The 26,569-nt window shown below is 37.6% G+C and overlaps 3 protein-coding genes across 4 annotated transcripts in view; 2 read left to right on the forward strand and 1 right to left on the reverse strand.

Annotated features, from left to right (window-relative positions):
• LOC132113601 (sodium/hydrogen exchanger 6-like) lies at positions 1–9,624 on the forward strand. The gene is made up of 16 exons (XM_059521449.1): positions 1–436; positions 1,308–1,507; positions 2,519–2,596; positions 2,731–2,807; positions 2,900–3,012; positions 3,246–3,351; positions 4,694–4,840; positions 5,041–5,141; positions 5,245–5,333; positions 5,492–5,605; positions 5,968–6,079; positions 6,541–6,694; positions 6,847–6,877; positions 6,970–7,052; positions 7,300–7,405; positions 8,603–9,624. Exons 1-16 carry the CDS (start codon positions 160–162, stop codon positions 8,894–8,896), a joined length of 2,082 nt encoding a protein of 693 aa, XP_059377432.1. The 5' UTR covers positions 1–159; the 3' UTR covers positions 8,897–9,624.
• A 3,552-nt stretch (positions 9,625–13,176) lies between these two features.
• LOC132113603 (four and a half LIM domains protein 1-like) lies at positions 13,177–23,865 on the forward strand. Of its 2 annotated transcripts, none has more exons than XM_059521451.1 (6): positions 13,177–13,299; positions 21,962–22,143; positions 22,222–22,399; positions 22,478–22,647; positions 22,824–23,010; positions 23,189–23,865. In XM_059521451.1, exons 1-6 carry the CDS (start codon positions 13,206–13,208, stop codon positions 23,341–23,343), a joined length of 966 nt encoding a protein of 321 aa, XP_059377434.1. In that variant the 5' UTR covers positions 13,177–13,205; the 3' UTR covers positions 23,344–23,865. The 2 variants fall into 2 exon arrangements, with proteins under 2 accessions (XP_059377434.1, XP_059377433.1); XM_059521450.1 differs by lacking the exon at positions 13,177–13,299 and adding an exon at positions 17,212–17,349.
• A 4-nt stretch (positions 23,866–23,869) lies between these two features.
• The window catches only part of LOC132113604 (ensconsin-like), a 44,333-nt gene continuing 41,633 nt past the window's right edge, over positions 23,870–26,569 (reverse strand). The window contains exon 21 of the mRNA XM_059521452.1: positions 23,870–26,526. Coding sequence (XP_059377435.1) covers positions 26,519–26,526 — 8 coding nt within the window. The 3' untranslated portion in view covers positions 23,870–26,518. The remainder of the gene's footprint in view (positions 26,527–26,569) is intronic.

The raw sequence follows: 26,569 nt of genomic DNA on the forward strand, positions 1-26,569 counted from the left end.
GTGACGTCACGCGCAGTGGGCAGGGCCTCGCTGGGAATCAGGAACAATCTACAGCAGCCTATGATTGTATATGCTAATGCAACTGCTTGTGTTCAGCGAGCGTGAGCACTAATAGTGCATTACTCTTCTTCTGTCTTTCCACGTTAAAGAAATGCCAACATGGGCTCTACATGTGAAATCAACGCCGCGATGAGTGTTTGGAGAAGACTGTCTCTGTTTGTTTTGGCGAGCTCCCTCTGCTCGTGCCTGTGCCGAGCTGAAGACAGTGCGATGGAGAACATCGTGACAGAGAAGAAAGCCGAAGAAAGCCACAGGCAAGACAGCGCCGATCTGCTGGTCTTTATCCTGCTCCTCACCCTGACGATCTTGACCATATGGTTGTTCAAACACCGCCGCTTCAGGTTTCTGCACGAGACCGGACTGGCGATGATATATGGTGAGAAAGATTAGGCGTGATCATCTGCCTCTTTGATCGCACACATGAACTGTGTGGTCAGCAGCATGCTTACTGCAATAAAGTCTACAGATGCATGGGATCTGCTGAAGTACGCCATGCATTATCAGGACTGTTCAAAGGGCAGTGTGGGAGTTTTAGCTCTGGAGAACGGGGCCTGTCCAGCAAGAGATAATCTGCCTCACTGCTCCTGCTGCAGATGCTGGGCTGTTTCAAAACACAGCTACAAGATTTCAAAAGCTTTGCTGTTGTCAGCTAAAAAATGATTAACGTTAGAGCCTTAAGTCAAGGAAACCCCTTTTGATTGCAAAGAGATTAATACTTATGTTTTTAGGGTTATTTGCAAACAGGTACAACTGGAAATCCTCTCAGTTGGGTTATTCAGGAGCTTGTGTACAGTGTTGTACAATTATTTATATGTACATATTGTTTGTTTATTATGTTATATTCAATTAAGATTCGATTTTTGTAGTGTTAGCATTTATTTTAGTTTTAGTGTAATTTATATATTAATTATTCTTAAAATATTTATCACTTTTATTTTTTGGTAATTTTTTTCTTTAATATTACTGTTTTGGATTGATTGATTTTTACTTGAGAAATTTTACATTTTTAAGTTTTTTGTTTATTTCCAACTTAAACTTATTTCAGATGTGCTTCTAATTATATATATATATTATTGCAGCTTTATTTCAAAGTTTATTATAAGCTAATAAAAATAACCATGGTACATAAACAGATGCTTAAAAAATCTAGTGATTTGAGAGTTGAATCACTTCAGCTTTTGTGATGACAGCAAGTACTGAATCATTTTAATTAAGCATTGCATTGCAATGTTTTTGTCTCTCATCAGGGTTGCTTGTGGGTGTTGTACTGCGATATGCTATTCATGTACCCAGCGACATGAACAATATTACACTGAGCTGTAATGTCAATGCCAGTCCAGCCACACTGCTGGTGAATGTCAGTGGTAAGTTCTATGAGTACACACTGAAAGGAGAGATCAGTGGCAGTGAAGTCAATGACATTCAGGACAACGAGATGCTCCGCAAGGTAAAATGTCACATCACAATACTCATACAGCAGCCGTTTGACCTACAACTGAATTGAAAGCTGGACTTCAACCACAAATGTTTGGGGAATTTAATTTGAATATGACTCATATTTGCACCTGTTTTGAGATTGATAGCCAGTCTGTTTTGCTGAACTCAGTTGTGTTTGCCAGACCTTTCAAACAAATTCCCGGTTTATTTAACTTTGTTTCAATAATTTAATTTCGACACACAACTCACACATTCTAATTCAGTGCCTGATAGAAGTAATCTGTGGGTGGTTGGTTTCTAAACAGTAATTTTCTGAACATACCCTTCACATGACAGATGCATGAAACAACTGCTGCTATCTCAGATAAACATTGGGGTTTACATATTGCAGAATTTTGGTTTCAGATGCATTTTAATGTGCATAAAATGAGTCATATTTAACCCTTGGACCCTGTTAAACTAAATTTAGACTTGATTGCCCTAAATTGTCTCCAGTCAAACCACTGATAAGAGGATATAGCTCAGATTAAAAAAAATAAAAAATAATATCCATTTAAAAATCAATTTGGAAAGAAATACTTTTATTTAGCAAGGGCACATTCAATTGATACTGTTAGTAACAATGTTATAAAAGATTGTCAGATTAAAAATAAATCCAGATCTTTTGAACCTTCGGAAATTTTAAGCTGTTATTGATATGAATAATTGTTTCTTGAGCAGCAAATCAGTATATTAAAATGAGTTCTGAAGGATCATGTGATACTGAAGACTGGAGTAATAATGCTGAAAATTCAGCTTTTTCATTACTGTAATAAACTGCATTTTAAGATATATTCAAATAGAAATTGTAATCATATTTCGTAATATTACTGGTTTTACTGTATTTTTCTTTTTATTTATAAATGAATACAGCCTTACCGACCCCAAACTTTTGAACAGTAGTGCAATTTTTACAATTTCTTCTCATTTTATAAAAGGTAAATAAAATGTCAGTAACTGTATCATTCTAATTCTGTTTCAGGTGACCTTTGACCCAGAGGTCTTCTTCAATATTCTCTTGCCTCCCATAATTTTTCATGCTGGATACAGTTTAAAACGAGTAAGATCAGTTTTTTTATATATACATGTAATTCATTAATACAGAGCAGATGCTGTGTGCACAAGATGATGTAAGGCTCACCATAGATAAATCAAAGCTCATTATTCATTTAAAATCTTCCATCTGTGTTTCAGAGACATTTCTTCAGGAACTTGGGCTCCATTCTTGCCTATGCGTTTGTGGGAACTGTGGTGTCTTGTTTCATCATTGGGTCAGTCAGTGCACACAATGTCTTTTGTCAGGTGGTTGCTCCAGCGATGAGGGTGAGAACCAGCGTTCAGAGGTGTGCGGTTTGTTTTTCAGGTCATTAATGTATGGCTGTGTGGTGCTGATGAAGCAAATCGGCCATCTGGGTGGTGATTTCTTCTTCACCGATTGCCTTTTCTTTGGTGCCATTGTCTCAGCCACTGACCCAGGTACTACAGTCAGAGTCCCTGTAACAATGCCTACATGCAATCATGGGTGTTTTAAGATGTATTTCAAACACATTTATTTGGAAAATGATGTGTTTATATCCTTGAATAGAAATTGCTTTAGAATAGTACATCTGACAAAATGTCAGATTGCAACAGGTGCTAAAGCAGGATTGGTCAGTAGTGTTTGTCAAGGCGGGGCTTAGCAGAAGGTTGATTTGTGTTTTGTTTTGTAGTGACCGTTCTGGCCATCTTCAATGACCTGCAGGTGGACGCTGACTTGTACGCGCTGCTGTTTGGTGAAAGTGTTCTGAATGATGCCGTCGCTCTCGTACTGTCCTCGTAAGTCCTCTACTGCTCATGATTATACACTGCTGTATATACAGACTGCTTTTTTTAATTCACACACATTATTAAGATATATAATATATTTTGAGATATAACTGTTTTGGGTTTAGAAACCCAATGCAGAACGAATAATTAATACTTTTCATTTAACATCCGATTCTTTCTCTGCTGGACCTTTCATCTGCTCCAGCATGCTGCTTTATTACGGAAGGCAAAGTGGGGCGGGGCATCACAGCCCTAGAGGCGTGGCTTATACCGAGGGCGGGAACCAGACACTGAGAACGCCCATCAATGGGTGTGCTGCACATTTAGCTTTGAGCCTGCAGAGTGGATTTTTAGTGTGTGCATTGACTGGTCTGTACCAGAACATGCCGAGTAAATGACCCACAGATATGCTTCACACCAAGCACCTGTAATGAAGCTAAAGAAAGATCTGAGTTCTGCCTCATTCCTCAAAGAACAAGAATCCCTTTCTACTTTATTTGAACTGAAGTTCATTAGCATCCCGGTTATGGAAGGTGTGGATGGGGCAGAGCTGTGGGTATTTGCTGATTGGATGATAGCCATTTGCTTCATAGTTTGGAGTGATACTGTGGTCCTCTAGAAAGTCTTCTCTTGTTCCTGCCTATCCTAAATGCTAAAAATGTCATTTATTAATTTGAGCACATCATTTGGACATCAGGTATATTTTAAAAAGTCATTAAAGGGGTCATATCACGATGAATCAAATCTTCCTTGGTCTCCCAGAACGTGATTTCTATCCTAATACATGGAATAATATGTATTTAAATTAAGCTGCAAGACAACAATTCTTAAGCTATAAGAGCAGAATATGGGAAGGTTCACCAAAACTCTTTTGTAATGCGCATGGTATTTGGCGTATACCAACATGAGTTTTTTTTTTTCAATAAAGTTCCAAATCATTTTAGTCTGATCTGAACGATTCCACATTTTCAGAGATAGGCTGGAAAGATTAAACATCATGGACCTCAGGGGGAAAAAAATAGATGATAGAATATGTAAAATATGACCTCTTTAAGAAAACACTGCAGAGACTGGGAAACAGTAGGATATAAATTGATTAGCTCTGCTGAGCAAACGTAATATCTGATATTAATGTGTCAGAGTTCAGATGTTACCAAAAACATTAGCACATTTGCTTGTATTGTTAATGTTATGGTTTTCTGCAAATGGATGCATTATTGCAAAACAGAAGAACAGAGAAATCTCTTTCTTTAAAATTCTTTACCCTTTTAGATTTCTGACATTAGAGTTGTTTTATAAGATTGATTAATATTGTACATCGTGTGTGACTGTATCCGTGTTCTTTTTCCAGGTCAATTGTTGCATATCAGCCTGAGGGAGACAACACTCACACGTTTGAAGCCATGGCCATGCTGAAGTCCTTTGGAATCTTCCTGGGGGTCTTCAGTGGTTCTTTTGCTCTTGGAGTGGCAACTGGAGTCGTAACTGCATTGATATCCTTTACTGGTTCAATATTGTATGGCGCTTATTTCTGTATGACCCTGGTGACTGTTATCAAATGGGATGTGTTTGAATACATCCTGTGGCATGCATAGATCTCATTCTTCTTTCTATTTGATTGTCACTGCTAATGTTAAATAATGCATTTAGTAGTTTCTTCATCCCAGAGTTGTTTTCGTTGACTCCTTTTCACGTTACTAAGTTCACTAAGCTTAGGGACTTTCCATTGCTGGAGACGGCACTATTCTTCCTCATGTCCTGGAGCACATTCCTACTGGCCGAGGCATGTGGATTTACAGGTGAGCTTGAGACACCCACGGAGTCTTCTAAAAACTACCTAGAAACATATTATAAACTTTATAAATGAATGCATGTTTTTACTCCTCTTGCTGGGTTTCTCAGGTGTGGTGGCGGTTCTGTTCTGTGGAATGACACAGGCACATTACACCTTTAACAATCTTTCTCCTGAATCTCAGGAAAGGACAAAACAAGTAAGTATTTTAGGCTGTGTTTTATTCCACTCCCTAGTCTGTATGATGTATTCTAACATTGAACGCTTTGGGGTCGGTAAGATTTTTTGAAAAATGAAATATACATACAGTAGTATAAAGATCTCACTGTGAATTCTTGTCATTGTGCTCTCTTTCAGTTATTTGAGCTTCTGAATTTCTTGGCTGAGAACTTCATATTTTCCTACATGGGCTTGACATTGTTTACCTTCAAGAACCACGTCTTCAACCCAATCTTCATAGTGGGCGCATTCGTATCCTGAGAATATGTAAAATTCAGTAAAGAATACATAAACAGAAGAAAATGGTAGAATGGTAAAATACTCTTAGCAAATGCAAAACAAGTGGAAAATCTGATTTTGATTATTAAAAAGCATGTGTGTGTTTATGTTGGGCGGCAGTACTTAATGCCAATCAATGAAGTGGCAGGGTATTGTTGTTGAGTGATATGACCACGGACGTACAGCTCATTGTGTTTCCCAGAAATCAATAGCCCAGAACCACTTTTAAATGAACCAAGCTCTCTGAAGGCCTCAGGAAGGACAAAATGTCTAGATGCTGTCAGTTCAGCGCTAGCTCCATTTTTGCAGTCATGCCTTGACACCTCTTCTCCCAGCTGGCTGTGTTTCTGGGCAGAGCGGCGAACATCTACCCCCTCTCCTTCCTCTTGAACTTGGGCCGTAAATACAAGATCAGCCCCAACTTCCAGCACATGATGATGTTTGCAGGTTTGTGTGTAAATCTGCAGGTGATTCCTATGGTCAGCTAAGATCCAAACATGCCAAAACAAAAAGTTAAGGTTAAATGGGTCAAGCTTGAACCCATTGTTGTTGGTTTTGTTTTTTTAAACCTGCGTTTCGGACACAGGACATGCATGATTGTGTAAATGGTAAAGTAATACGTCTGTCACCGTCATTGAGTTCTGCACGGCAGCAAGATATCATGATGGATTAGAGAAAAGGCAAAATTTCCAGTTTCCCCACGCTCTCTTTCCACACTGAGTCTCTTACATCTCTTGCCGTTTTAAGTAATTGCTAATGTAGATTAACTGGGTTTTGACTGCACTGGCCGAAAAAATGGATCTGATTTCATGACTTCACACCATGGAAAGATCAGATTTGAAAAACAAATCAGGTTTGTCAGGTCTGTATGAACCAGTTTTTGGTGTTCTTGCCTCTCTCCTCTCCAGGTCTTCGTGGCGCCATGACCTTTGCCTTGTCAATCAGGGACACGGCCACGTATGCGCGGCAGATGATGTTCTCCACCACGCTGCTGGTGGTCTTCTTCACCGTTTGGATCTGCGGTGGAGGCACAACTCAGATGCTGTCCTGTCAGAAAATCCGGTTAGTTTGTAGCCTGAATAACCTTTTTGAGTCACACAAGTGAACTATGGGAATTGGGAACTCATTAAACATGGCTTTTGTTCTTATTTGCATCTTTTGTGCATCATAAGTGTTTTATTACATTTGCTGTAATGCTGTTTTGTGTTTGGCAGTGTTGGAGTAGACACAGATCTGGAGAACTTTGTAAGTGTTTTTGGTCTGCTGTAGACAAAAGTACAGTGGGTTTTTTAGAGCAGAGCTTTGTCATGATGTGTTTCCTCTCTGTGCATCTGCAGATCGGCCCTGATGGAGTGGAGAGGAGGAGCACTAAACATGAGAGCGCCTGGTTCTTCAGGATCTGGTACAACTTTGATCACAAGTATCCTTTGCTGTGTAGCTCTTATTAGTTACAAGATGGAGAAAAAACACCAATCCAGTCCTCCAACTTTAAATTTTGCATGCTAAGCAGTGTGCCACAATAGGTATGTTTACATGCACAAATTTGTGTCATTTCAGGTGTCGGTTCTGTTTTGAAACCTAAATGTTGCAAATGCAGTCCGATGCATCATGACATCTTCTCATACAATGCAAAATCTCTGTAGAACCTTAACCCTGTTGACTTGCAGTTATCTCAAGCCCTTTCTGACCCACAGTGGCCCACCGCTCACTGCCACACTCCCAGCCTGCTGTGGCCCTCTGGCACGTTGCCTCACCAGCCCACAGGCGTATGAGGTTTGTACTTTACATGCACGCAGTGGACTAATAATTCTCTGTAGTACTAGATTTGCCTCTGTGTTTTAGCTGGATTAGGCAGATAACACTGAAGGAACTAGTCATTTCTGTCAGATGGCGACAGACGGAATCTGTGTTTATAGGGACGGACCCCTCAAATTCACTTTTAATTGCCATTTAATTTGCTGGAACAGCTGACTCAAATTACCCCCCTCCTAGAGCTGATTATCCAGAGGGGTGTGAACAGACAGTGAATGTGGATTGATGTAGTCAACAAGAGACGTAAAACCATCTGTTACTGCTGTGTTATTAGGATAATCAGAGCTTTCTATCCATTGCCATGATTACGTTTTGATCGTTGTAGGCTTTTTTTTTTTTTTTTTTTATAAATGAATGAATCAAATCACTTAGCCTGTCATTTGTAAAAAGTATAAATGAGCGAGTCTGTGTATTATTATTATTATCATTATTATTATTGTTATTATCCTAGTGCAGACTTGACTGGTAAAATAAAAATGTATCATAGTTCGTATTGGCAATATAACATCACATATAAAAGATGATTAAAAACAGCATGTGATTAAATAACCTTCATATGGTTCAAAGGTTTGGATTCTGTAAAATGTTTTTGAAATAAGGCTGCATTTATTTGATCCAGAATACAGAAATAAAATATTACTATCATTTAAAATATATTTAATATGTAATCAGCATTCAGTGTTTCTAGTCTTCACTGTCACACATGATCCTTCAGAAACCATTCTAATATGATGAATAAATATTTATTATTATTATCAGTGATGTTATGCTGCTTAATATTTTTGTGAAAACCGTGATATATTTTTTTCAGGATGTGATGAAGAGAAAGAACAGAATGTTTTTTACTAAAATTATAAATGTCTTTTGTCACTTGATCAATTTAATGTGCTTCTGCTGAATACAAGCATTAATTTCTTAAAAAAAAATAAAAAAATCTTAATGACCCCAACAACTTTGAACGATTAACTTAGGATTCAAATCACTAACATTTATTACATTTTACCAGATTTTATTCCCTCATCAATCCTATTTTGGCTCCAAGACGATCATAATTAATAAACAGTAATAGGTTGATTAGTCTCTTTGCTAAATAGCTACTCGCTTCCTAAGAAAATCTGCTCGGATTCAATGAAATCACCACTGTGTGTTTTCTCTCAGAATGAGGAGCAGCTGAAAGACAGCGACTCGGACCTGATCCTGAATGACAGTGACATCACGCTGACGTACGGTGACATCACTGTGAGCACAGATGCAACGGGCGCTCACACGAGCGGGACTCCCGTCGGACGAGTGACTGTGCACTCTGATGAGGCTCTGGACCGAGAGCTGGCGTTTGGCGACCACGAGCTGGAGATCCGAGGCACCCGATTGGTCCTGCCCATGGATGATTCAGAGCCCCCGCTGCCTCTAGACTCCCATCGCTACCGGCACAAGAACGAATCGATGAGTTGAACGGCCCGAGTCTCTTCTCTCTAACATGTCTCATTCAGAGTGATCTCTCTCAGCACTTCCCCTGTCTCTGAAGTGGCTGGTTTGATGTCTCTACCTCATTTGTCACTCTTTATTTTACATCGTCACAGAAATCTAAATTATTTATCTACTTCTCTTGTGCAAGGCTTTTTTTTCTGTTTACCGCCAATCAGACCACTTAGCATCTGACATCACATATCGGCAGCATGTTCTGGTTTCTCTAAGGTTATCATGACAACAGAATAAGCATACTTTAATTGTCTGTAAAGCAAGGCGTAAAATTGCCATGACCTGGCCTGCATGCTTATTTGTGTCCTCTCTTGACGTGCAAGCGCTTGTTTAGGAGATGTGAAGAGTCCGCGGCACATTCCTGTGGGTCTGATGCTTTTTACTGCCTTGTCTCTTTGTGAGCCTCTGACAGAGGTGTGCTGGCTGGTGGCTCTGGGTTGCTGTGCAGTTACAATCAAGTGCCTGTTGAATGTAGTTTCCCCTCCTTTTGAGCAAAATGACACTCTTTGCCATCCACTAGAGGGAGGCCTTGTATTTTGGTACTGTATTGTTCATCTGAGCTGTGCGGTAACTTGTGATTGGCTGTAGAGGTGTGCTTGGATCTTACATTGTGACCTCTGACTGTGAATCTCTGAAGGTTCTTACGCCTTGTTTGTGTTATCGTTCAGAAGAAAGAGAGCCATTCATACGGTGCACTTTCTTTTTCTAATACGACTAAGAAAAGAGATTATTTTTCTTTCTTTTTTTGTCTTATGTAGTTTAAATGGTTTATGAACTAAATGTCATGTTTAATTACGAAGGTCTAAAATAACATGCGTTTGACATCGGGATTACAAACGGCAAAAAATTAAGAGAAGATTGCCTGTACTTTTTGTAGTAGGGCCATCTAGCATAATGCATTGAGCAAACTGTTAAAAAAAAGAAAGAAAGAAATGCTAATGACTTTATTCCTAACTTTTTGCATGACATGTTATGTGGAGAAGTACAACCCTCCACGTTTCTTCCCATTTCTAATAAATTGAAAATTCTTTACCTATCTAGATTAGTGAAGAGCATCGCATCAACACCGGTGTAATTTTTACATTAGTTGGAGTTCAGATTTTAGACTCTTTTTAAAAGGGATGAATGAATAAAAGAAGTTTTAATGTTCACGCCTATGAAAAGAAAGAACATTGAACGAGGCGTCAAGTTCTGTTTGATGGTTTCAGGCTGGACAGGCAACTGAAAAAATGGGGTTGGATCTGCATGCAGTAAATTCTCTGTTAATGGCATTACAGTAAAATCTTTACTTTTAGACCTGCATCCCAATTTACATACAAAACAGATGGTGAGGATTAGTGCCTCCCAAATTGTTTAACTTTTCTCATAATTTGAGATATTTTTTGCAGAATCTGTAAGGTGTTCAGCATTTTTTTTTAATTAATTAAACTGATATTTAAGTATATTCCACTACAAAAAATCATAAAAGTGAAATTACAAAGGTTATTCAATCCAAAAGTTTACATTCCCTTGGTTCATCATTTTGTTTGACGACTCTATCAACGTGATGTTTATACTTGAATCTCTTATGTAAAATGTATAATAATATTTTTATTATTATAAATTCTACAAGGGGTACATAAACTGCTTTTTAATTTAATAGACAATTTCATAATGTCCAGGTACTTTCTGTCATACAGTGTACTTTCCCATCCTCAGTAAAGTGTACATGCTTTAAGTTTGCACTAGAAGTATGTAAATTGGGATGCAGGTAATGATTTAGTTATTCTTCATTTTAAGATGAAGTGAGATTACATGATGAGTCATGACCCAAGAAAATGAAGGAACGCAAACAGATCTTTTGTAGAATCCGGTCCATGTGTTTGTAGATTATCTATTGCTTTCTGTCTGTTTGTGAACTGTATAGAAACTGCTGTTGTGTGGATGTTGTCTGGCCAGGGTGGCATCATTAACTGTGGAGCAGGAAGTGTGCTGGAAAACTGCACAGGCTGTGGAAAGAGAGGATGACGGCTGGTCATGACAGTAGCATCAGAAGCCTTCGACACAGATATGTCCTGCTGTGCAGGATGATGTGAGGGGAGGCCCCAGTATTGTAATGCACAGGAACAGTGTGTGTGTGTTTGAATAGACATAAGAGTTAAGCATTATTAGCAGATTTGCACATTCGTTTTTGTTTTTAATTTGGTTTAAAAGTGGCATACCTGAAAAATACCTAATGTTCTTTGTCAGAGCATCATGATGAACTCCAATACAGATTGTCCTTTTTTTTTTTTTGTCCTTTGAGAAATTCAGACATTCTGCTAAATTCTTCTTTTGTGGAAAACTAATGATGAGAAGATAATAAAAGAGTATTAAGTGTCTGTAATACCTGTTTGCACCAGGATTTCTTGCATTTGCAATACTTGAGAATGAATCTTGAACCTTTTAAGAGCAGAACTTATGAGTAGTGAATCTATGAGATGGATATTGAGTGGAACAGATGAACTAGAAGTTTCTAGATGTTGTAAAGATACCGTTCCAGAAAAGAATTCCATTTATTAATGGGTGTGATTACTTGGATTAAACCTTTTTTTCTTTTTAAACACTTGTATAATCTATTTCCTCCTCCAAAAATATGAAGAATGAGCGCTTGAGTGTAAGACTAAAGAGACCTGTGCATCCCAGCCAGTCCAAAGTAGCAGAAGCAAGCTGAACGGACTTTAATGGTGGTATATGTGCAGTTTGTTCTGGTACACAGCTGTGTGTTAGTCACACGATGTGCAGCTCTACTCTAATGTGTTGCAGGTACTGACTTTTTACATCTGTGTAAATATGCTCATCTGTTCATGTGTGTGCAATGGTCAATAAACTGAAGCCTGTGCTTTAGATTAAATCATCTTGTATGGCTGCTTTAATCTCTCGTACTATATTCATAAAATTATAACTGGAACACATTCCTAAAGCAGCTTTGTTGAAGCTGCGTAAATGAAATATGTCTGATATAACTTAATAAAAGGCCCTTATGATTTATTATTCAAATGCACTAAATATCAACAAACACCAGGACAGCGCCTTTTTAAACACGTTTGCCCTTAAGCACTGTGAAAATATCTCGATCCATGTGATCATTGTGTACAAAAAGTTTAATCTGAGGTAATTTGATCTAACGTTTCATGTATATAGTTTAAAATGTTGCCAATTTATGTAGCTTGCATGAGAATCCCCATCACGTACAAATTCCAGTTCAAATGTTTGGGGTCGGTAAGATTTTTAAAAAATTTATCCTCTTTCCTCCACTTATCCTCACCAAGTCTGCATTTATTTGATCAAAAATACACTTTTTTTTCTTCAATTGAATTAATAATAAATAATACTTAATATTTGATATTAATAATTAATATTAACAATTTTCAGTTATTTTTTCCCCCAGGTACAACTTTATATTCGCTATAAAGATATCATAAAAATTAGCTTGTTTGCAAGATACAGTTAACAAAAATGTATGCAATCTTGCTGTGATATAGCCTTTGTGACAACTAGTCTTTCTTTCAATGATTACAAAACAAAGCATAATTATGTGGCAGAAAGGAATTGTTTGGCTCAGTCTCTGGTGCCAGGACATAAATAAGCATTGATGTGCTGCTGCTGTCAGGCACTTCATAGCTTCTGTTGTCCGTGTCATTGATGTCTTTGACCATTTGGAGGCTCTCCAGGAACTGGTGACCAGCTGGAGGTTGTTTAAAGGTGATTATATTTGTGCACTCACTAGTGCTCTATTAATGCCACTACACTGTATATATCACAAATGTCACACAGTGTTCAGTTGGGGCTTACACTGAACCATTTTAAGTTCCCCAAAAACCTTCCAGTGGTCAGTTAGTGTAAAGAACATTATAAAAATCTAAAGAACCCTTTTCCTTGTTATAGAACCTTTTGTTGAATGAAAGTTTTCATGGATGTTAAAGATTCTTGATGGGACCATCAAGGCACTGAAAACTCTGGGAAAGCTATGAAATCTTAGTGGTCTGTATTTTCTCTTTTCAGTTAGCATGTAGGGAATGTGTTCTACTAGAATAAAGCATCTGAAATGACGCATTAGTCGTCGTAAAAAATCTGAAATACCATAAATAATAGCTAAACATACCGAATGATTATTTATCACAACTCACTTGAATTATATCCACATTTTTTTCTGTAGACTTTTATACACACTTGGTTCAGCACAAAAAAGAGTGAATTCCAGTCTGATGTCATTGTTGCTATTTGGATCATATCCTGATTTTTTTTTCACTCCCCCTTGTGGATGTTTTTAAGCCCTGTGATCCATCAGACCAAGAGGAGACCTTCTCTCATCATCGCTGCAGACAGCTGCGACTCTCACTGCTCAGTGCGCACTGGTAAGTGTGATCTAGGGATTATGGAAGATAGATGCATATATCTTTATCTGTGAAATTCTTTAATAGAAATACATGTATTAGTGATATAAGCGATCATATGAAATGTATAAGACTACATTCCCATGTATATTCAAAAGTATTTTTTTTCCTGAAATATGTAATAGGTAGACTCAACAAACTTTAAAATGTGGTGTTTATGGTTTACACAAAATCTATGATTCTTATTTATTTATTTGTTGTGTAATTGAGTTTAGGAATACAAGGGAAAACTTACTTATATCCAAACAAATGCTGAAATTAAGCATTGTCCTTAATTTTATTTATGCTGAGCCACACCTATAGAAGTTTACTTTTATACTATAAAGACATTATTGAATTTGGGAAACGATGAGACATTCAATGCAATTTGTATCATGTGAAGTGTTCTGAGTCTATTGGAATTGTTATTGGGGTCATATGCCTTGATTACAAAGTGATAAGATCCTGATGAATAGACCAAGGGAAAAATGTGTTCACAATTTCATTTTATCCAGCAAGAGGATACATTTATCCTTACAGGATTCTTATTTTTTTTTACAATCTCATTGGATATTTTAAGACTTAGAAGTAAGAAGTAAGTGACTTCTAATCCAACTTAAGACTTCTAAAGTAAATAAAAACTGTGGATATGGTTTAACTATGCTATGTTTTGAACTATAACTGACTTTATTTCAGCATCTTGTTTAGATTGTTTTCCCCATCTGACTTGCACCCTGTGTATCTTATCCACTGCATACACAATACACCTCTGTTCATGTGGCTTTTTTTTAGCTGAAAGCATCAGAAGTAAAGTTTCAGAGTGTTTGTGTCAGTAGAAATGATCCTGCCACATAAGGACAAGGATTTTCTGGATCCCACACACTGTGTATTCAGTTAGGGAATCACTTCAGTCTCAACACATCTGCTCAAATCCACCAGGTGGTGTGTATATGTCTAAAACACAACATCTGCTTTGGAGCTCCTAATTAGGAAATGTGGAGCTCTGGAGACCTCATTCTGTCCACTGGGGTCGTCACAGCTCTCCCTTATCTCCCGTAATGACTGGAGACAGACTTGAAGCGAATCTGTAAACATACATTATAAAGCCTATGAGGCCGTGTAAAACCTACTGTATCATATTTGATAGGTAAATATAAACAAAGACCTTTAACTTAAACTTTGCTGGGAAACCTGTCTTTTGTCGTCTGATTGAGAGTTTATACCCTTTTTTAGCGGGTAAAAGTCCTTTTAGTATAATTATAAAAAATGTCCACCTCCAGGTCATGCTTCATGTGTCTTTTTGCTGTAAAATATTAACTTTATTTTAGAATTAAATATTAGAATAACTTTAATATCGTTGGTGATATTTCAAGAGGAAAACTGACTGAACTGAAGCAACCTATGTTTTAGGTGGGAGTTTGTCTCCCACAATAAAAACCACAGAGCTTTGATTATATGTCTAAACATTTAAATATAATTTTACTAAGATATATTATTGGGAGCTATAAAATGACAACTGATATTTAAACATAGGCTAAACGCATTTTATGTATGCCTAATCTTTTATAAAAATCTCAATGATTTTTACGTTACAAGCTGTTTGATATTTTGAGCCGATTTTAGGACACATTCTTTTCTTTTGTAATGTGTCTCCGATGCGTATGTTTCTGCATATTGTTTTTTTTTTTTTTTTATCTAAGTGACTTGAAAGTCTGGTAGCATGTAATCCTCAGTCGTTTAGTGTATAGTCCATATTGCTTTGAAATCTGTTCAAATTTTGAGTTGTGTAGTGTATTCCAGCCTTTATGGATTAGATTTTAAGAATCCATAATATCGATCCGTTTTATACATTTACATGACACTTACACAATCAGAATATGAGCAGTTAATCAGAATTTTCATGTTCCATAAACATGGTCAAGCGGTAAGGTGGTTACCAGTATTTACATGTAGGAAGAGGTCCTGCTAATGCTTATTAAAAAAATGTTCCAGTGATCTTTAATAAGTACTTGTTCTTGGTCAATGAGATGGAAAACGTGGTATGCTGACCTTCACATCACTGAATGCACACATGTTGTCATGTTCCCTAACTGTGTGCGCTCTGGACGGTCATCAGATGAGTCACTAGACTGTGAATAGTATTGTGATACGTTATCTGGATTTACTATTGTAACTGAGAGGCTTTTAAGAAACATTCCTGGAAAATCTGAAAGTGGAGCTGCCTATTTTGGTAACTTTTAATTCCTAATGGAATAGATTTAATAAATACCTGAAGTTACCTCCAAGTAACACCGTTAAGATGAAATGCACAAGATCTCTGGCGAGAAATACACAAGTTTAACATGTTTAGAAGAACTGGTCCATTCACTTTTATGAGCCAGAAGAGGCTTTTGTTTTCTGCTCTGTCCCATCTTTCCAATTTATTCCTTGTTATCTCACTTTCTCCAAAAAATGCATCATAGTTGGTGCTTCAGTCCAGATGACCAAGAGTCTATGTTTCCCTTTACATCAACACTGACCCATACTTAGAACGCTTACTCTAATGTTGACTAGTATCTTCCTCATCCACTTCAGCATCCTCTTCAAGAGTTGAGATAAGAGATGAGAGGGGGTTGTTTTAGTGCATGATGCCAGGTTGCTATTTCAGGCCTCCCGCAAGGCAGGACTTTAGTAGAGGACAGATGGATCTGTTTCCATTGTCCACACTGGCTAAAAACTGACCACCAATGACTCATTTCTTCAGCATTTCATCCAAGAATTTCACTCACCATGGCACATGTGCTGTGGTGATGTGACAATAAAATTGACTTGACAGACACACAAAAACAAATAATAAAGTGGTTCTAATGAATACTTAAGTCACATTTAAAAATGTCTGGATGTAACCAAACCAAGTGTCATCTTCAAAACAAATGATGATTGACACTTTTCTTAGGACTTACTGTCTTTTCTAATATATTTTGAGTGGAAGGATGAAGTCTGTTATGTGTGCCAGTGGTAAAAATACACACTAACTTGGTGTGGAAAATGTGTCTAAGAAGTCTGCAGTGTTGATCTTCAAGCTGAGATGTTTGTGGATGAGTTCGGACTGCTTCAGTCCTTTCATGGACTTTTCATTTGTTCCTGTAGCCTTTACGCAACTCTGCAAAATGAATTGTCTGTAATAATTATGTTTTTGTATAATGTCATACATATTAGTGAGTAACTACAAGAATCTTGACTGGGTCCGAATGAAGCATAGTTTTCTTTATACATGACAATTGGCAACCTGAAAACCTTTAGAAATGAGTTGAGAACAGAGCTCAGTTTTATTACAAACATGGTTTAGTTTAAACGGTCAGATTGAGTATCAAAGGCATCTGAGGTCAGTTACACTTTTGTGTGTGACAGTGTCTTCTGAAAACCCTTGAGACGCAGCATTTGAGAAGCAATGGATCTTTTCATGTCCGCTTCTCCCTGATTTTATTGCAACTATTGTTTAAACAGACAAGCCAAACGCAATACACAGTTTATTTCACAATATAAGCACATAAACAAAGCAGTTCTAGGTGAACTCATAAAGTCTGAGTACCACAGTGGCCCGTTACTAATCTATTTCAGCACAAGCACAGAGCCTCAGGCCTGTGATCCACCAGAGAGCCTCTGATCCACCAGATCCAATGAAAGGCTGTGAAAACTCCTTTATTCGGCTCTCTGATGTCATAAGCAAGGAATTCAGATGAATTCAGTTCCTCTTCTCTGACTCACTCCCCTTGACTTATCTTTTGAAGCATAGCCTAACATGGAGAGGACAGCTGATGCTTTGGTTGGGATTGCTGGGTTTAGGTTTTGGGAGGCCAGGCCATGGGGGTGGTGGGTGACTGGGGGCAGGGTGTAGGTTTTAAGGGGCAGCTGGGGTCGTATATATGACAAATAACTCCCTGCAACTCTTTGTCTGTTTGGTTCTCTCTATCTATCCTTGCATCTCTTTCATTTTCTCAAGGCTGTCCTGTAATTTCCTGAAAGCAGATATGAGTTTCTACAGGCACTCAGGTAAAGATGCAGTGTGTTTTTTGGTGGATCGGCCAATAGATACTCCTCATGTGCATCCATTGGCACTTCTTTTGCAGCACATGGTTTATAATGGAACTTACACTATTTAAAAGTTTGAGTTCAGTTTTTTTTTTCAGCATTGATAATAAGAAAAGTATTTTAGAATGATTTTTAAAAGGATTGCGTGACACTGAAGAACGATGATAAATTCAGCTTTGCCATCACAGCAATATATAACATTTTAAAATATATTAAAATAGAATACAATGACTGTTTTTTTATTGTATTTTGATCAAATTAATACAGATTTGGTGAGTATAAGAGACTTTCAAAAACATTTGTAAAAAATCTTACTGACCCCACACTTTTGAATGGTAATGTATATGTTGTGTTTATGATTTGGTTGTAATTTGTCTATGACGATGGTGGCATTGGATTGCCATTTTTTTGGAAGGGATTCCAGTCTTCCAGTATAGATCAATATTAATTTTATTTGAAGGCCTGTGCAATATCAGTATCGGATAATACTATCTAGCCTGGTATAACCCAATATATCACGCAAATATTTCTTTATCTGTGTAATTGTGATGGTGAGCTCATGTAGCGGCTGTGTACTTCTGTGTATCTGAATAGTCTAAGAAAGTTCACAGATTCTCCACAGTCAGAGAGTGCTACAGAGAGACGTTTATTTGGACTACATGTGTTAGTGTTCATATATAGGTGCATCAGTCAGTGTTTGCTTTAATGTGGACATTGGTTACTGCTCTCTGCATGGCTGAATTTGATCTCGCGTTGACCTTTCGAGCAGCATTTGCTCTTCGCTTTGGGACAAAGTGGTCCATTTGAAAACACTGACAAAGCTAGCTAAAAATGAACAGCTGATGGACGGCATCCCAAAAGGCTTAAGGATTGAGCACACTGCTCAGGTCACAAGGATATTTCAGTTCACAGATGGCACAATACTAATACTTGTACACATCTAAAGTCAGAGGAGAGAATTCAAGAAATGGACGTTACAAAGTCTAGACATTTTTTGGGAAGTTTCACCCAGAGAATCTTCTCACTGACAATGTTAGATTCTAAATTAGGAAATATTGTAAAGTTTTAGGTCAAGGCTTCATTTTCTGTGGAATTTCTGTGGCATCATTCACTAATTTTAGTGCAAGTCATCATTTTTAGCAATGTTGGAATAAAATGTTAGAAATACAAACAGGCCTTTCTCTTGATGCTGTAATGAATTCATCTTTTATGGCCTAATGTTGTTTTGAAAAATACTAAATAAGGATCCTAATGTAGAAAGAGCACTGACTATGGTGCTCATCCATGTCTATCAGATAAATTAGTCGTCCTTTCCACTTCCACATTGTGGTTCTGACCCGCTTCACTTCAAGAATCATGTTGTTTTGATTAAATAAGTAGAATTTAATGAATGCAACCATCACAACGGATATATTTACTCAAGGGCTAACAATAGGATGTTGCCAGAGACAAACCCCACTGGGAAGAATGAGCGTGGACTCTAAAAATACAGCTTCACTTATCAACGGCCAGAAAATGCAGCTCTGGCACTATCAGAGATGGAGTGTTAGTGGAGACATCTGTGGGGTGATTTGGCCCGGCCTTTTCAAGCAGACTTTCCTAAGTGGTTTGGCATGCGGTTGCTAGGTTGTTTACAACAGATGAGAAGGTGCAAACAAAACATTTATCATCTCAACAATATATTGCAGGAACCCACGGGACACTGGTTCAAGCAAATCAATGTAGTCAGAACTATTGGCTTTTCGTGCTGAACTATACTAAGTGCAACTCTTTTTATGATCTATATAATAGAGCAGCTGTCCATGTGGACTCTTCATTATTTCAAGAGTATTTAAACTCATCATAATCTGTAATCGAAACAGGAAATTCCAGAGGTTCATTTAAAAGCCTTTAAGAGTCCCACCCAGCCAAATCAGTCCCTTTAGCCTGCACGGATTCTTATTGCCTTATACTGGCCCCTTGTGGTGAATTGATGTATGATAATAATCGATTACTTACAAGAGCATTTTAGACGCACAGAGAGACTCATGCAGTTTCTACTTGATCCTTACTGTAGAACAATATGATGAATGTTAAAGTGCTCCGATACTTTAGTACAGGTCAGTTCTCACCACAGGGCTCGCACAGTTGCATATCGTCCTCATTTGTAAGTCACTTTGGATAAAAGCCTCTGCTAAATGACTAAATGTACATGTAAATAAAGTATCTCACAACAGCATAATGTCTCACAATTGGATATTATACGTTTTGTAAGCTCACAATACGTGTATACAGGCACATCATTTATATTTAGTTTAATACACAAAGGTTCCGTAGTGCTGCAAAACCACATTAACACAAAGAAAACTAGCACCAACGCAACAGTGTCCAACTTAATAATAATATTAATAATTTTATGGAATTCCTCGCGAGATTAACACATTGAATCAACATTTTTTCTTTTATTAGTTTATTTTTTCAGTTTCTAAATAAAAAAAATAGTGATATGCAAAAAAAAAAAAAAAAATTAATTAAAAAAAGTTAGTGTCCAGTTGAATTCCTGGCAATATTTTACATTGCACCTTCAGAAAATATACGTTCTTAAAGCACACTTCTCACACTCAGTAGTTTAATTTATCTAGGCTACTAACAATGTCCAACACTGTACATCACAAAATACACATCTTAATATAATTATATAAAATATATGCAGGTCATAATAGCAATAGACTATGAATCAGACCCATATAGGATTTTTTTTTTCTGACCAAAATATATATTTAAATATTCACTAAATATATGTTATAAAACATTGAGGTATATATTTCTCAAATTAAAATATATTTAGTTTCATCCTTAATATAGCAAAAATATATTTCAAAATGTATTTCAGGGGCTAGAACATACATTTTCAGTCTTACGGTAGCCTACATTCAGGCTAAATACAAATGTGGATGAAATAGCGTAGTAATGTTCATTTTTACATTACACATTTTACATTTAGTGTAGCCTAATATTGTTTTTTTTTTTTGTAAATTGTGTTCCTTATTTTTTATCCAAATATGTTATGTTCACACCTGTTGTAAAAAGAAAAAATTGTGATGTGAATAGGGTTGGCCTAATACCGCAGAGGAAAGATAGCAACCGCAGAAACCGCGGCAACCGCAGTGTTCAGTTTTTTTTTTTTTTAATGAGGCTGTGGCCTTATTGTTTTTTTTTTTTCAATTTGTCACTGTGCATTCAATGTTAAATAAATGAATGATACAATATGGTTACGACTGTAATTTTCTCGCGAGCCGTTGTAGCTTTATGGTGCTTCGTTTGTTTTGAATAGGCCGTCTGAAACGATGGGAGGCGCTCGATCTCGTCCCAAAACCTAATGTCACGTCGCCAGTTTGGGAACATTTCAGCTTTCAACCCAATGAAAAGGGCGAGCCAGTGAATATAGATGAGCCGATATGCAAAATTTGCTGCAAAAGGTTCCTGTGACGCGGCAATAGGCCTACATCTAATTTGAGGTCATCGGGACATTCTAAAACGCTTAACGTGGTTTAATGTACCAATACAGTGATATTAACAGACCGAACTCACTAAACATCATATTAATAAAGTCTACTATCTACAAAAAATCAGATGATCCCTGAATATGAATTCAACGCGTTTAATAACACGTTAAGCCTTTTCCTCTCATAGAAAACCATCATAAGGCTTAACGTGTTATTAAACGACTTGCATTCATAATCAAGGATCATCTGTTTTTTTTTTTTTTTTGTACATCGTATACTAATAATGTTTATAATGTTTAGTGAGTTTGGTTTTTAAAAATCACTTAGTACATTAAGCCACATTAAGCGTTTTCTTATAACGGTTTTCTATGGGAGGAAAAGGCTTAACGTGTTATTAAACGAGTTGCATTCATATTCAGGGCTTATCAGATTTTTTTTTATAGATAGTATACTTTATTAGTATGATTTTTAGTGAGTTTGGTCTGTTAATATCACTGTCTTAGTACATTAAGCCATGTTAAGCGTTTTTCACGGTAAGCGTCCAGCGCAGCTGCCCCCTCAAGCATCAGGTCAGGGCAGCGAGCTCATGCGCTTTCTGCTTGAGGAGTGCATCGACTCCAGCGCGAATCCACTGTCCTGGTGGGCCAGTGGTGGCGCGATAATCAGTCTAGACTTCCGCTGCTGTCCAAAGTCGCGCGCAAATACGTGTAATACATGTTAGAACTCTTTGATTTCTTAAAAAAAAATCTATTGGAAAACGCATGTTCTTGTTGCTGTTTGGCATTTAACAATAAACAAAAATGTTTTAAAACGTGTCTCTCTGTCAGTTAAAAAAGCAATAATATATGCTACATAACTCAAAGATAGAGATTTGTATGCCGCAAAATCAGGATAAATTATGTAAAAAAAAAAAAAAAAAAACGGCGGTAATCGCCGCATAAAAAGTCATCTTATCCTATTTTACCACCATTGAAACTAGTCTTAATTTGGGATTTCTAATCTGTTTTAATTGTTTAAAAACCCATGTTACATGTTATGAACTGATGGTTTGGTAGTCAGTTTTATACTTTGCCCTTTTTCCCCTGCAGGCCCCCGCAGCTATCTGAGCTCCACCATGACCGAGCGTTTCAACTGCTTCTACTGCAGAGAGAACCTGCAGGGCAAGAAGTACGCCAAGAAAGACGACAAGCCTGTGTGCGTGCGCTGCTTCGACAAGCTCTGTGCCAACACCTGTGCCGAGTGTCGCAAGCCTATAGGTGCTGATGCAAAGGTGGGTGATGATGAATGAAGAAAAATCATTTTAAAGAGCATTTTACATTGTGCAGAGCTCACAGTGTTTTCTATCCAGGAGGTGAACCATAAGAACCGCCACTGGCATGAGGGCTGCTTCCGCTGTGCCAAGTGCTACAAGCCGCTGGCCAATGAGCCTTTCGCTGCCAAGGACGATGGCAAGATCATGTGTGGGAAGTGTGGAGACCGTGACGGATCGCCTCGTTGCCAGGGCTGCTACAAAGTGATAACGCCAGGTGTGTGCACAAGTGTCACAGCACATAAACACCTTTTTTGGACAAAATATCTCATGCAGTTTTTGTGTTTCTCTGTAGGATCTAAGAATGTGGAGTACAAGCATAAAGTCTGGCATGAAGAGTGTTTCATCTGCTTTGAGTGCAAGCAGCCAATCGGCAGCCAGAGCTTCCTGACCAAGGGTGATGAGATGTACTGCACTGCCTGCCATGACAAGAAGTTTGCCAAGCACTGTGCCCGCTGCAAAGAGGTCAGTTAACAGTATAGTGAAGGACTGTACTGTTGAAAGACTTTATAGATGGAACAGAAACGCAATCTGAACTCTGTGTTCGCAGTTATTGAAGTGCAGTATAAAGGTCAGACATAATGTACAGTCAGATTAATTTGGAAGTACTGTACTTTTGTCTTATCGGTCCTAATATTCAGGCCATTACCAGTGGTGGGATCTCCTATCAGGACCAGCCCTGGCACTCGGAGTGCTTTGTGTGTAACACGTGCAAGAAACCTCTGGCTGGAACTCGTTTCACGGCCCATGAAGATCAGTTCTACTGTGTGAACTGTTATAAGGCTGATGTGGCCAAAAAGTGCTCTGGGTGTCAAAATCCCATTACAGGTATAATCTGCAAACATGCATTTGGCCAGTAAAGGATCATTCTTTTTTTTCTTTCTACAATTGCTGAACACTATTAACTACACAACTTTAAAGGAATAAAAAAGCATTGCAAATAATTGCATTTAATTATAGTAAAAAAAACATCCATACTTAACTCTGTTGTCTTTCTGTGTTCCAGGCTTTGGAAGAGGGACCAACGTGGTGAACTACGAGGACAAAACCTGGCATGAATACTGCTTTAATTGCAAAAAATGCTCCCTCTCCATTGCTCACAAGCGCTTTGTCTGCAACGGAAATGACATCTACTGCCCTGACTGTGCCAAAAAGCTGTGAGGGCCTGATACGGCTTATTAATGAGCAATTAAGTTAGAGATGCTGAAATAGTTGAAGATGTGTTGAAATCTAGCAAAGCTTTGAGTGCTCAAGTAAAGAGAAACCAGTGAGGGTGTCTGTGTTGATAAATCGCTGGAAGATTGAGATAATTTTTAGCAAGTTCTTGGAACAGATGTGTGCTATATGAAGGGCTTTTTTATGCAAAACATGTTACTGCAATCATAAATGCAATCGCTGGATTTACAAACCTAACCATGAATTTTAAGCTTCAGTTGTTGCAAAGCTATAGTGAAACTGTGTGATGTTACAATAGGAATACATGCATTTTGATTCATGGAAAAAAAAATGGCTTGTTTGATTAGTTTCTGGTTAATTCCTTTGAAATGTTGCTATTATGCATGTCGTTGTGTTAACACAGCTGTAAGAATGAAAAGAAAAAAAAAAGACAAAAAGCCCCTCAAAAAAAACGAATGAACATAAATCAAACCATTGCGCATGAAACAATAAATGACTCCAAACATTTCCCTTATCTTCCAAAACTTTATTTTAACAATTTATATTTCTCAAGTACATTTTAGATATATTTACAAATATATTTTGTGGTCAGGGCTATTTCAAGACAAGAACCTGCTCTAACAAATGCAGATCCCATTCATGACCCTGGTCGAGTAGAGTGATTGTCATGGACGAGGTAAGCTCACGTGACACGTTAAGGTATTAATATATGAAAATAAAATACAACCCATTCTGCATCTAAGGCACCGTCCTATTCTACACCAGTAATGAGTACTTGACATTAAAGAAGAGTTTTAATTCTGATATATGGAGCGCAAAGGACTCTAAAAGTCCTGTTAGTGGAAACAAAATCTGCACTGGACTAAACTCGTCTGAAAGTGGCTGTGCTAGTGAATCACCAAAGCAAACGCAACTAAAAACCTCAGTGATTGGGTCTGCATCAGCTACACCACAACCTGAAGCAATTTCGGAAATGCAAAGTATTATTGAGTATAAAAGGCCAAAACCGAGGAAATCACAATGATCTCAAAACCTATGTACAGAAGTCTCATGCCAAGCGCTGGTCACTTCTAACCTCCGCAAACAACTTTCCACTGGAGACTTAAGAGCCTGAGTCAAAATGCAATTCTGAAAAGTGACTATTATACAACAAAGGATAAAAATGACAGAAAGCGATGCATATAAAATAACAGAAGAATATTAAATACATATTGAGTGATCTACAGTATTCCTAAACGTGGAAGGAAGTATACAAATAAGGAAATTTACTTACTGGTTAACCACAAATGTAACGGTTTCTGGCCTTTGACTGGTAAAACTACTGCACATAATATTTCAAAGTGAACTCAACTACAGTACACAAAGCCATCTGAACTCTTCAAGCATATGGAGACCAATCATTCATCACAACATTCTGGACATTTAAATCAATAGCTAAATCCTCACCATTAGTGCATAAATCACTTGAACTTCCCCTATATCCTCACAGATAGCCGCACATTTAAATTGTAATTCTCAACCTCTGTGAGAGGCAACATGCTCAATGGATCCCTGTTCAACCTCAAAGCAGCTTCATAATCAAAAAGCCCTTTTGACTTTGCTTGTACCCTCAGTCCACTTTCTTTTCCCCAACTCACTTCACTTCACACTCTGTTCAAAAAAATTTAAATGTGCGCTGGTGCTGTGTGCAGTTAGTTACATCTGTCCTTCATCTTACAGTACAGTGTTGTAGCACACTATACAGCACATTAACCTGCTGCCTAGTTTTTTTTCCCAACCACAAGTATAGCCAGACATCCTAATACTGATTTACATAATACTTAGAAGAGTTTTAAATATATATATTGTGTATTTTCAAAGAGAGGACTAAATTTAGTGTGGTTATTTAGGCCATGAATGGATGTGAAAACTAACAGTAACTGTATATACATGAAAAAACATCAGGACCTGATAGTAAAGGATAACCCTGAGGGGACGTTGGGCATTGGACAACATTAAATCATTCAAGTTTAGCCACTGGAACACGTTTCTTCAAAGGGAATAGAAACATGCGGAAAGTGTGCAAGTAAGCGTTACAGTAATTCTGTGTTATATTATGCAATGTACTAGCAGATAGATTCATGCAGACATAGAGAATCACTTAAATTAGATATTTGATAACTAGTTATATTTATGTACAGGTAGAACAGGACATCAACAATATAGCTATTTTCTACAAAACAGGAATGAACGACATAAAAACCTCATTAAACAAAAGCAACAAGTGTTACTTCAATCTGCTTTGAGCTCCATCATCCTTCAGTTTCAGAGCTCAAGGCAGTATGAACATGTTTGCACTCCATTTTAAGTAGAATTAGTCTGGTAAACGGTTTTAATGAAACATTTAGATTTGCTATCTACAAGCCTTAGACGGTAGGAATGCTTCAGTTGTTGCACCAGGACATAGTGTTAAACACTACAGTGGTGATGTTTATGCTTTTGGAAAGGAGAAACAGAAACTTAGAGGAAAATATCCTGAGGTCACAATAAAAGCACATCAGAACTGGAGAGTTGCCGAGCAGCTCGTCTAACCTCGTGTTTCAATGACAGGTTCCCGTTTGGGTCACAATGCTGAGCTGTCAGCTGAAGATATGTGAGAGTATCCTCTTTCAAAATGATTCACACTGACTCAACCAACTAGATTATTCAACAAAATGCTTAAGTTGAAGCTATAATGAATTTGTATGTGCCACGTGAACACCTGCACTGGAATTAAGTCAAAAAGTGCACGTGGTAACAGTCAAAAGAAAGCAGCTTTTTAAATGTGGAGAAACCACATGAATAAATAAGTTGTCTCCATATTTAAAAGATGAAAGCAACAAGAAACAAAACAATACATTTAAGAAATACATGAAAAAACAAATCCTGATGTCAATATTATAAAGACATAGAGCCGAAACAAGCACTCTGAAGGAATCTATAATTTTCCCTGAAGCATTTCTTTAGCTTGTTACTTCCAACTTTATTTTCTCTTGCTTTATCCATTTATTATCTGCAGAGGCTGTGCGGCACTGTGTGCTTTCCCTGGCTGTCCAGACGAGTCTGAGCGCTGACACTGAGGCTCAGCTGGACGTGACTCATGGAGTGCAATAATCAGCAGGCCTTAAACAGACCTCTGCATTCACATCTCTAAGAGAACAAGAGAAGCATTAGGTCAATCATGTGAGTTCAA

This window comes from Carassius carassius, chromosome 33 (assembly GCF_963082965.1).
Source record: "Carassius carassius chromosome 33, fCarCar2.1, whole genome shotgun sequence".
Lineage (NCBI taxonomy): Eukaryota > Metazoa > Chordata > Actinopteri > Cypriniformes > Cyprinidae > Carassius > Carassius carassius.